Source organism: Leuresthes tenuis, unplaced genomic scaffold (genome assembly GCF_036924035.1).
Source record: "Leuresthes tenuis unplaced genomic scaffold, fLeuTen1.0.hap1 SCAF_11, whole genome shotgun sequence".
Taxonomy (NCBI): Eukaryota; Metazoa; Chordata; class Actinopteri; order Atheriniformes; family Atherinopsidae; genus Leuresthes; species Leuresthes tenuis.
Window position 1 is genome coordinate 203,707 of NW_027325365.1, and position 12,105 is coordinate 215,811.

At 50.3% G+C, this 12,105-nt stretch overlaps 1 protein-coding gene across 1 annotated transcript in view; it reads left to right on the top strand.

Moving 5' to 3' along the window:
• Nucleotides 1-3,868: 3,868 nt before the first annotated feature.
• The window catches only part of tgfbi (transforming growth factor, beta-induced), a 31,236-nt gene continuing 22,999 nt past the window's right edge, over nucleotides 3,869-12,105 (top strand). Inside the window, exons 1-2 of the mRNA XM_072395098.1 lie at nucleotides 3,869-4,092; nucleotides 8,499-8,597. Coding sequence (XP_072251199.1) covers nucleotides 3,980-4,092; nucleotides 8,499-8,597 — 212 coding nt within the window. The 5' untranslated portion in view covers nucleotides 3,869-3,979. The remainder of the gene's footprint in view (nucleotides 4,093-8,498; nucleotides 8,598-12,105) is intronic.

Sequence of the window (12,105 nt, forward strand, 5' to 3'; positions counted from 1 at the left end):
GAGACTAACCCAGACCCTCAGAGACTGACCCAGACCCATAGAGACTAACCCAGACCCTCAGAGACTGACCCAGACCCTCAGAGACTAACCTAGACCCTCAGAGACTAACCCAGACCCTCAGAGACTAACCTAGACCCTCAGAGACTGACCCAGACCCTCAGAGACTAACCCAGACCCTCAGAGACTAACCCAGACCCTCAGAGACTGACCCAGACCCTCAGAGACTAACCTAGACCCTCAGAGACTAACCCAGACCCTCAGAGACTGACCCAGACCCTCAGAGACTGACCCAGACCCATAGAGACTAACCCAGACCCTCAGAGACTGACCCAGACCCTCAGAGACTAACCCAGACCCCCAGAGACTGACCCAGACCCATAGAGACTGACCCAGACCCATAGAGACTAACCCAGACCCTCAGAGACTAACCCAGACCCTCAGAGACTAACCCAGACCCTCAGAGACTGACCCAGACCCATAGAGACTAACCCAGACCCTCAGAGACTAACCCAGACCCTCAGAGACTAACCCAGACCCTCAGAGACTGACCCAGACCCTCAGAGACTAACCCAGACCCTCAGAGACTGACCCAGACCCTCAGAGACTGACCCAGACCCTCAGAGACTAACCCAGACCCTCAGAGACTAACCTAGACCCTCAGAGACTGACCCAGACCCTCAGAGACTGACCCAGACCCTCAGAGACTGTCCCAGACCCTCAGAGACTGTCCCAGACCCTCAGAGACTGACCCAGACCCTCAGAGACTAACCCAGACCCTCAGAGACTAACCCAGACCCATAGAGACTAACCCAGACCCTCAGAGACTAACCCAGACCCATAGAGACTAACCCAGACCCTCAGAGACTGACCCAGACCCTCAGAGACTGACCCAGACCCATAGAGACTAACCCAGACCCTCAGAGACTGACCCAGACCCATAGAGACTGACCCAGACCCTCAGAGACTGACCCAGACCCTCAGAGACTAACCCAGACCCATAGAGACTAACCCAGACCCTCAGAGACTAACCCAGACCCATAGAGACTAACCCAGACCCTCAGAGACTAACCCAGACCCATAGAGACTAACCCAGACCCTCAGAGACTAACCCAGACCCATAGAGACTAACCCAGACCCTCAGAGACTGACCCAGACCCTCAGAGACTGACCCAAACCCTCAGAGACTGTCCCAGACCCTCAGAGACTGTCCCAGACCCTCAGAGACTGACCCAGACCCTCAGAGACTGACCCAGACCCATAGAGACTAACCCAGACCCTCAGAGACTGACCCAGACCCATAGAGACTGACCCAGACCCTCAGAGACTGACCCAGACCCATAGAGACTGACCCAGACCCTCAGAGACTGACCCAGACCCTCAGAGACTGACCCAGACCCTCAGAGACTGACCCAAACCCTCAGAGACTGTCCCAGACCCTCAGAGACTGTCCCAGACCCTCAGAGACTGACCCAGACCCTCAGAGACTGACCCAGACCCTCAGAGACTGACCCAGACCCATAGAGACTAACCCAGACCCTCAGAGACTGACCCAGACCCATAGAGACTGACCCAGACCCTCAGAGACTGACCCAGACCCTCAGAGACTAACCCAGACCCATAGAGACTAACCCAGACCCTCAGAGACTAACCCAGACCCATAGAGACTAACCCAGACCCTCAGAGACTAACCCAGACCCATAGAGACTAACCCAGACCCTCAGAGACTAACCCAGACCCATAGAGACTAACCCAGACCCTCAGAGACTGACCCAGACCCTCAGAGACTGACCCAGACCCTCAGAGACTGTCCCAGACCCTCAGAGACTGACCCAGACCCTCAGAGACTGACCCAGACCCTCAGAGACTGACCCAGACCCATAGAGACTAACCCAGACCCTCAGAGACTGACCCAGACCCATAGAGACTGACCCAGACCCATAGAGACTGACCCAGACCCTCAGAGACTGACCCAGACCCTCAGAGACTGACCCAGACCCTCAGAGACTAACCCAGACCCATAGAGACTAACCCAGACCCTCAGAGACTAACCCAGACCCATAGAGACTAACCCAGACCCTCAGAGACTAACCCAGACCCATAGAGACTAACCCAGACCCTCAGAGACTAACCCAGACCCATAGAGACTAACCCAGACCCTCAGAGACTGACCCAGACCCTCAGAGACTAACCCAGACCCTCAGAGACTAACTCAGACCCATAGAGACTAACCCAGACCCTCAGAGACTAACCCAGACCCATAGAGACTAACCCAGACCCTCAGAGACTAACTCAGACCCTCAGAGACTAACCCAGACCCTCAGAGACTAACCCAGACCCTCAGAGACTAACTCAGACCCATAGAGACTAACCCAGACCCTCAGAGACTGACCCAGACCCTCAGAGACTGTCCCAGACCCTCAGAGACTGACCCAGACCCTCAGAGACTAACCCAGACCCTCAGAGACTGACCCAGACCCTCAGAGACTAACCCAGACCCTCAGAGACTGACCCAGACCCTCAGAGACTGACCCAGACCCTCAGAGACTAACCCAGACCCTCAGAGACTAACCCAGACCCTCAGAGACTGACCCAGACCCTCAGAGACTAACCCAGACCCTCAGAGACTGACCCAGACCCTCAGAGACTAACCCAGACCCTCAGAGACTGACCCAGACCCTCAGAGACTAACCCAGACCCTCAGAGACTGACCCAGACCCTCAGAGACTAACCCAGACCCTCAGAGACTGACCCAGACCCTCAGAGACTAACCCAGACCCTCAGAGACTGACCCAGACCCTCAGAGACTAACCCAGACCCTCAGAGACTGACCCAGACCCTCATTATTATTATCAGTAAATATGCAGAGAAAAATAACCAAGAATATAAAACACAGTTTGACAGACAGAAAATAGGATTTCTGCAGCAACAAGGTGATTCCCAAAGAGCTATTAGCTGAAAACTTGGCATATCTCAGCATGGTGTGCAGTGTGTCCTTAAAAAAATATCCACATTGTGACCTGGAGGCAGAATGAAAACCCTTCAAAGTGGCTGCAGAAGACATAATGGGAATGTGGAATAAAATCTTTATCCTAACTGTTTTAACAGAGAAGAACCCTTTAAATCTAAAACTAGGAGCTGTAATCACTTTATTGCACGTTTTATTCATGAAATGTTAAGGGTATCTGTCCCAGAGACTCTTAAAAAGACTTTAAAAGATTAAATCAAACCAGCTCAAGGCACAAATAGACTTTCAGTGTCAAGCTGGGAGCCTTAATAACGTTTAGGTAGGAACAAACTGCTTTAATGACCATAAATTTAAATATAGTGCAGATTGTGAACATAACTAGTTGGCCGACAGTCTGTAGGATATAACTGATTTTAAGGCAGAAACAACAGTTCAGCGTCTCACTGGGGGTTTTAATCCCTTTTTGGCAGGCAAAGAACTGCTGTAATGATGCTCAAATGTAAGGAGGAGGCTCAAAATGACTAATTAGACATCAGTCTATCATTATCATTTCAGTGAAAAGGTCACTTTTTCAAACATGATCATCTTTATTCATCTCCTTCATGTTGCGACCAACAAGAAGAAGGCAAAGCAGCATTGTTGGAACAAACAACAACAACTATCAGCTGATCCCAGACCAGCGACCACGTGATCCTGCAGAATATTTCACTCCGGAACATTCTTCTGTTCGGCGACAGAACTTTTCGGAGATGGATGGAAGTTCATCCATTTGAAGTCTTAAGTCTCCTCCTCCTTCCTCCCCTCCGTCCTCCTCCCCTCTTTCCTCCTCCCCTCTTTCCTCCTCCCCTCTTTCCTCCTCCCCTCCTCCCCTCCGTCCCCCTCCTCCTCCTGCGGTCTATAAACCGGACGCCGGGGGCTGAGGGGGGGCGCAGAGAAGCAGAGGAGAGAGAAGAGGAGGAGGAAAAGGACTGAGCAGCAGCAGCAGGATCGGAGTCTTTTCAGCAGAGAGTGAAGATGAAGGCGCGCGTGCTGGTCCTCGGTCTGTCCCTGGTTCTGACCGTGTGTGTGGCCCGGTCTCCGTACCAGTCGGTTCTGCAGCACAGCCGGGTCCGAGGCCGGCAGCAGGGGTGAGTGTTCCGCCGAACCCATCAGAGATGTCTGATAATCAAAGTACTGCGGTGAAAATACCACAAATATGTGTTCAGGTTCTGCTAGATTACACGTTCCCTCGGTTTAATTCGGTCAGGAACTACAGAAAAGTACTTCACTCGCTTCAGTTTGAACGGGTTTCTGTTTTATCTGAGTACTAACACGAAGTACAAGTACTAAAACAGCAGGAACTGAAGTACAGCAGTACTAACACAAAGTACAAGTACTAAAACAGCAGGAACTGAAGTACAGCAGTACTAACACAAAGTACAAGTACTAAAACAGCAGGAACTGAAGTACAGCAGTACTAACACAAAGTACAAGTACTGAAACAGCAGGAACTGAAGTACAGCAGTACTAAAACTAGGCACGAGTACCAAAACAGCAGGAACTAAAGTACCGCAGTACTAAAACTAGGCACGAGTACCGAAACAGCAGGAACTAAAGTACCGCAGTACTAAAACTAGGCACGAGTACTGAAACAGCAGGAACTAAAGTACCACAGTACTAAAACTAGGCACGAGTACCGAAACAGCAGTAACTAAAGTACCGCAGTACTAAAACTAGGCACGAGTACCGAAACAGCAGGAACTGGAGTACCGCAGTACTAAAACTAGGCACGAGTACTGAAACAGCAGAAATTAAAGTACCGCAGTACTAAAACTAGGCACGAGTACTGAAACAGCAGGAACTGAAGTACCGCAGTACTAAAACTAGGCACGAGTACTAAAACAGCAGGGACTGAAGTACCGCAGTACTAAAACTAGGCACGAGTACTGAAACAGCAGGAACTGAAGTACCGCAGTACTAAAACTAGGCACGAGTACTGAAACAGCAGGAACTGAAGTACCGCAGTACTAACACTAGGCATGAGTACCGAAACAGCAGGAACTAAAGTACCGCAGTACTAAAACTAGGCACGAGTACCGAAACAGCAGGAACTGAAGTACCGCAGTACTAAAACTAGGCACGAGTACCGAAACAGCAGGAACTAAAGTACCGCAGTACTAAAACTAGGCACGAGTACCGAAACAGCAGGAACTGAAGTACCGCAGTACTAAAACTAGGCACGAGTACCGAAACAGCAGGAACTAAAGTACCGCAGTACTAACACTAGGCACGAGTACCGAAACAGCAGGAACTGAAGTACCGCAGTACTAACACTAGGCACGAGTACCGAAACAGCAGGAACTGAAGTACCGCAGTACTAAAACTAGGCACGAGTACCGAAACAGCAGGAACTAAAGTACCGCAGTACTAAAACTAGGCACGAGTACCGAAACAGCAGGAACTGAAGTACCGCAGTACTAAAACTAGGCACGAGTACCGAAACAGCAGGAACTAAAGTACCGCAGTACTAAAACTAGGCACGAGTACTAAAACAGCAGGAACTGAAGTACCGCAGTACTAAAACTAGGCACGAGTACTGAAACAGCAGGAACTGAAGTACCGCAGTACTAAAACTAGGCACGAGTACTGAAACAGCAGGAACTGAAGTACCGCAGTACTAAAACTAGGCACGAGTACTGAAACAGCAGGAACTGAAGTACTGCAGTACTAAAACTAGGCACGAGTACTGAAACAGCAGGAATTAAAGTACTGCAGTACTAAAACTAGGCACGAGTACCGAAACAGCAGGAACTAAAGTACCACAGTACTAAAACTAGGCACGAGTACCGAAACAGCAGGAACTAAAGTACTGCAGTACTAAAACTAGGCACGAGTACCGAAACAGCAGGAACTGAAGTACCGCAGTACTAAAACTAGGCACGAGTACCGAAACAGCAGGAACTAAAGTACCGCAGTACTAAAACTAGGCACGAGTACCGAAACAGCAGGAACTAAAGTACCGCAGTACTAAAACTAGGCACGAGTACCGAAACAGCAGGAACTAAAGTACCGCAGTACTAAAACTAGGCACGAGTACCGAAACAGCAGGAACTAAAGTACCGCAGTACTAAAACTAGGCACGAGTACCAAAACAGCAGGAACTAAAGTACCGCAGTACTAAAACTAGGCACGAGTACTGAAACAGCAGGAACTGAAGTACCGCAGTACTAAAACTAGGCACGAGTACTGAAACAGCAGGAACTGAAGTACTGCAGTACTAACACTAGGCACGAGTACTGAAACAGCAGGAACTAAAGTACTGCAGTACTAAAACTAGGCACGAGTACCGAAACAGCAGGAACTAAAGTACCGCAGTACTAAAACTAGGCACGAGTACCGAAACAGCAGGAACTGAAGTACCGCAGTACTAAAACTAGGCACGAGTACCGAAACAGCAGGAACTAAAGTACCGCAGTACTAAAACTAGGCACGAGTACCGAAACAGCAGGAACTGAAGTACCGCAGTACTAAAACTAGGCACGAGTACCGAAACAGCAGGAACTAAAGTACCGCAGTACTAACACTAGGCACGAGTACCGAAACAGCAGGAACTGAAGTACCGCAGTACTAAAACTAGGCACGAGTACCGAAACAGCAGGAACTGAAGTACCGCAGTACTAACACTAGGCACGAGTACCGAAACAGCAGGAATTAAAGTACCGCAGTACTAAAACTAGGCACGAGTACCGAAACAGCAGGAACTGAAGTACCGCAGTACTAAAACTAGGCACGAGTACCGAAACAGCAGGAACTAAAGTACCGCAGTACTAACACTAGGCACGAGTACCGAAACAGCAGGAACTGAAGTACCGCAGTACTAAAACTAGGCACGAGTACCGAAACAGCAGGAACTGAAGTACCGCAGTACTAACACTAGGCACGAGTACCGAAACAGCAGGAACTGAAGTACCGCAGTACTAACACTAGGCACGAGTACCGAAACAGCAGGAACTAAAGTACCGCAGTACTAACACTAGGCACGAGTACAGAAACAGCAGGAACTAAAGTACTGCAGTACTAAAACTAGGCACGAGTACTGAAACAGCAGGAACTGAAGTACCGCAGTACTAACACTAGGCACGAGTACCGAAACAGCAGGAACTAAAGTACCGCAGTACTAAAACTAGGCACGAGTACCAAAACAGCAGGAACTAAAGTACCGCAGTACTAAAACTAGGCACGAGTACCAAAACAGCAGGAACTAAAGTACCGCAGTACTAAAACTAGGCACGAGTACCGAAACAGCAGGAACTGAAGTACCGCAGTACTAAAACTAGGCACGAGTACCGAAACAGCAGGAACTAAAGTACCGCAGTACTAAAACTAGGCACGAGTACCGAAACAGCAGGAACTGAAGTACCGCAGTACTAAAACTAGGCACGAGTACCGAAACAGCAGGAACTAAAGTACCGCAGTACTAACACTAGGCACGAGTACCGAAACAGCAGGAACTGAAGTACCGCAGTACTAAAACTAGGCACGAGTACCGAAACAGCAGGAACTGAAGTACCGCAGTACTAAAACTAGGCACGAGTACCGAAACAGCAGGAACTAAAGTACCGCAGTACTAAAACTAGGCACAAGTACCGAAACAGCAGGAACTAAAGTACTGCAGTACTAAAACTAGGCACAAGTACCGAAACAGCAGGAACTGAAGTACCGCAGTACTAAAACTAGGCACGAGTACCGAAACAGCAGGAACTAAAGTACCGCAGTACTAAAACTAGGCACGAGTACCGAAACAGCAGGAACTGAAGTACCGCAGTACTAACACTAGGCACGAGTACCGAAACAGCAGGAACTAAAGTACCGCAGTACTAACACTAGGCACGAGTACCGAAACAGCAGGAACTGAAGTACCGCAGTACTAAAACTAGGCACGAGTACCGAAACAGCAGGAACTGAAGTACCGCAGTACTAAAACTAGGCACGAGTACTGAAACAGCAGGAACTAAAGTACCGCAGTACTAACACTAGGCACGAGTACTGAAACAGCAGGAACTAAAGTACCGCAGTACTAACACTAGGCACGAGTACTGAAACAGCAGGAACTAAAGTACCGCAGTACTAACACTAGGCAAGAGTACTGCAGTGCATTCTGGGTCAGATGTCAGAGTTGGAGCATTAACAGCAGGAACATGTGTAAACGTAGTATTGATCTGAACTGATGTCATGTTGAGGTGGGACCACACTGCCCCACATTCACAGATTCTGATTGGTTTCCATTAGATTTCAGCTCCTTTATCTCCCCCCTCTTCCCCCCTCCTCTTCCTCCCCCCCCCCCCCCCTCTTCTTCCCTCCCCCCTCCCCCCTCCCCCCCTCTTCCTCCCTCCTCTTCCTCCCCTCTCTTCCTCCCTCCTCTTCCTCCCCCCTCTTCCTCCCTCCCACCCCCCCCCCCTCTTTCTCCCTCCTCTTCCTCCCCCCTCCTCCCTCCCTCCCTCCTCCCCCCCCCCCCCCTCCTCTCCCCCCCCCCCCTCCCCCCCCTCTCTTTCAGGCCCAACGTTTGTGCCATGCAGCAGATCAAAGGCACCGACAAGAAGTATTTTACCAACTGCAAACAGTGGTACCATCGAAAGATCTGCGGCAAACCCACGTGAGTTGGACCACCTGCATGAAAACACGCTCTGCACGTGGCCTCGCTGTCCGGTTCTGGTCCTCTGGACGAGTCTGAACCGGTTTGTGTTTCTGGGTTTCTACTTGAGTGCTGGACAGAGCCCGTCTGTGTTCGGGGGACGCAGGAATGTCCCCCTCCAGAGGTGTCCCCCCTTACGCAACCTCAGAGGAGGGAGAGGCCTCAGTCTGGCAGAACCATCAGTGTGGGTTAACCTCAGAGTCCAGAACCCGCTGTGAGAACCAGAGGTTATTTAATGGGCTCGGACAAACCTTTACCTTCTCTCAGGTTTATTTATTCTGACGTTTGTGAGCATGAGTCCGGTCAGAAGTCCAGTTAGAGTCAGAGTCCGGTCAGAAGTCCAGTTAGAGTCAGAGTCCGGTCAGAAGTCCGGTCAGAAGTCCAGTTAGAGTCAGAGTCCGGTCAGAGGTCCAGTTAGAGTCAGAGTCCGGTCAGAAGTCCGGTCAGAAGTCCAGTTAGAGTCAGAGTCCGGTCAGAAGTCCAGTTAGAGTCAGAGTCCGGTCAGAAGTCCAGTTAGAGTCAGAGTCCGGTCAGAAGTCCAGTTAGAGTCAGAGCCGGTCAGAGGTCCAGTTAGAGTCAGAGTCCGGTCAGAGGTCCAGTTAGAGTCAGAGTCCGGTCAGAGGTCCAGTTAGAGTCAGAGTCCGGTCAGAAGTCCAGTTAGAGTCAGAGTCCGGTCAGAAGTCCAGTTAGAGTCAGAGTCCGGTCAGAAGTCCAGTTAGAGTCAGAGTCCGGTCAGAAGTCCAGTTAGAGTCAGAGTCCGGTCAGAAGTCCAGTTAGAGTCAGAGTCCGGTCAGAAGTCCAGTTAGAGTCAGAGTCCGGTCAGAGGTCCAGTTAGAGTCAGAGCCGGTCAGAGGTCCAGTTAGAGTCAGAGTCCGGTCAGAGGTCCAGTTAGAGTCAGAGTCCGGTCAGAAGTCCAGTTAGAGTCAGAGTCCGGTCAGAGGTCCAGTTAGAGTCAGAGTCCGGTCAGAGGTCCAGTTAGAGTCAGAGTCCGGTCAGAAGTCCAGTTAGAGTCAGAGTCCGGTCAGAGGTCCAGTTAGAGTCAGAGTCCGGTCAGAGGTCCAGTACCAGAGAACCAGGCCTCACAGACATCTTTAAACGAGGTTCTGCAGATCAGAACAGCCACGTTCAAGGTGTCAAGCAAAAATTTCAGTATGAAACCAAACCTAACCGGATCAACCCATGACAGAACCTCAGTGTGGACTTTCAGATCTGGAGGCCTTGCCGATCCAAACAGAACCAGCAGTGATATAGACCGTCCTTCTGCTTCCTCATGTTGTTTCAGAGCTCAGGTTTCAGTATCCAGCAGAGTTCTGGCTCGGTTCTGAGTGTTAAAACCTTCTTATACAGAACACATCAGATAGACTTAGAGACACCCTGATCAGACCGGAGTCCCGCTGTGTCGGACCTGTTCTCAGGTTTCACTTCTTAAACTTCAGGTATGACCTGGGACATAAACCCAAAGCCAAGCCTGAAACGGGCCTTGGCAGGACCAGAGCCGGGTTCAGGGCTGAGGAGCTGGTGTCCCTGCAGAGCTGTGAACATGACAGAGGAAGCTGAGGGCGTCTGATTTAAGAGGGCCCGCTTCCCCCAGCAGCTCGCTGTGTTTATACGGCGCTCTGAAGCAGGTTCTGGTTCAGATCACAGAGAGATTCAGCCTGGAAACAGATGTTAACTCACATTAAAACGGGATGTTTGGACCAAAACGTTCAGACTTTCAGTGTTTTGGTTCTGGAGGCGGAGCCTCTAACAGGCTGACCGTGATGGAACCACCTGATGACCGATCATCACAGCTTCAGCTGAAGCATCTGCATCACAGGACAGATCAAACGTTCAAATAAGCTTTATTAACATTTTCAAACATTGACAAATGAAAATCAGCCGCAGTGATAGAATTTCAAAGGACAGTCCACTGAATTTATACAAATACCTGTCTGCAGTCAGTGTACCCAGGTGCATGATGGGTAATGTAGTGTTTCTGTACAGCATCAAATCAATACAACATGTTAAACGTGTGAAACGTTAAAGAAATAAAGATAAACTCATAAAAAGGTTTTTAAAAGATTCTCATGTCAGAAGGAAGGAAAAGTGAGACTTAGGAGTTCTGCGAACAGATGGTAAAACCTTTATGTATGAACTCGGTCACACAGAATCAGTCATTTAAAGCCAGTTAAACAGATCTGACCTTTGACCTCTGATGACCACTAAAGTCAGAATGATTTCACGCTCAGGTGAAGGAACGCGGCCTTCTTTTAGAGAATGACCTTTGGATCATCCAGCTGATCATCTCTTTCCCACATCAGTAAATCAGGTTGTCTCTGACCCAGTCTGACACCAGCTCCAGAACCCCCTACAGATGGTCCAGAACCCTACGGAGTATCTGCTTTTCCATCAACCAAAAAGGTCACGTGACCCTCCTCTCCTCATGGACCTCCACCGGCTGCCCACGCCTGATCAGATCCGGTCCCTGAATCAGATCCGGTCCCTAAATCAGATCCGGTCCCTGAATCAGATCCGGTCCCTAAATCAGATCCGGTCCCTGAATCAGATCCGGTCCCTAAATCAGATCCGGTCCCTGAATCAGATCCGGTCCCTGAATCAGATCCGGTCCCTGAATCAGATCCGGTCCCTGATGCTGCCTACAGAGAGACTTCTGGGTCAGCAGCTGCTGTTTAAACTGAGTCATGCTGAGTCCATTTCAGGAACCTCGTCTGGTTCTGCCGTCCCTGCAAACAAGGCGGTCTCAGTCCAGTCTGCTCTCATTGGTGGTTCGGTGATGGTGGAACCTGCTGCCTCAGAAACGTGGAGCAGCTTTGAATGACTCAGATCAGAACCAGCACCAGACCACACGGACCGGCTGGACCTCCCACCTGGTGGATGTCTGCGGGCGGAGCTCGAAGGCTGACTCACTGTTTACCGTCTCTCGGGGCTGACTGGTGGGCTGGTTTCCATGGAAACGGCTGCCTCAGCAGACTCATCTGTTCCTCATTTCCCGTCTTTGCATTCTCCTCGTCTTTAATTTTCTCTCATCTGCTTCGAGTTTCTTCTCCTTTCTCCTCTTTTCTTCCTCTTCGTCTTTCTTTTCTGCCCCTCGCTCTGTCCTCGGGTCGGCCTTTAATCTTTTGGCCCCCGCCTCCGCGGACGGGTTCAGGACGTTCCCCCAGCTCAGAAACAGGAAGTGAGAGTTTCTGTGGAGGAAGTGAAGCTGCAGCAGAACCTGAGCGCCCCGAACACACAGGCTCTGTGTCAGTTGGATTTACGCTGCTGGGGGGGTCTGCAGCGGGACAGGGACGTCTTTGTCTGCAGCTCCGGATCTGTGGGGGAGGTCAGAGGTCAGCAGAGGGAGGACTCATTACTCACAGCCCCCTCCGGACCCGACTCCCCCCTTCCCTCGGCGCTCAGCCCTCCAGCTGAACTCTGTCCAACCATGTCTGCATTTCATGTGGAAACAGTCTGAGACTCATCGGAGCTC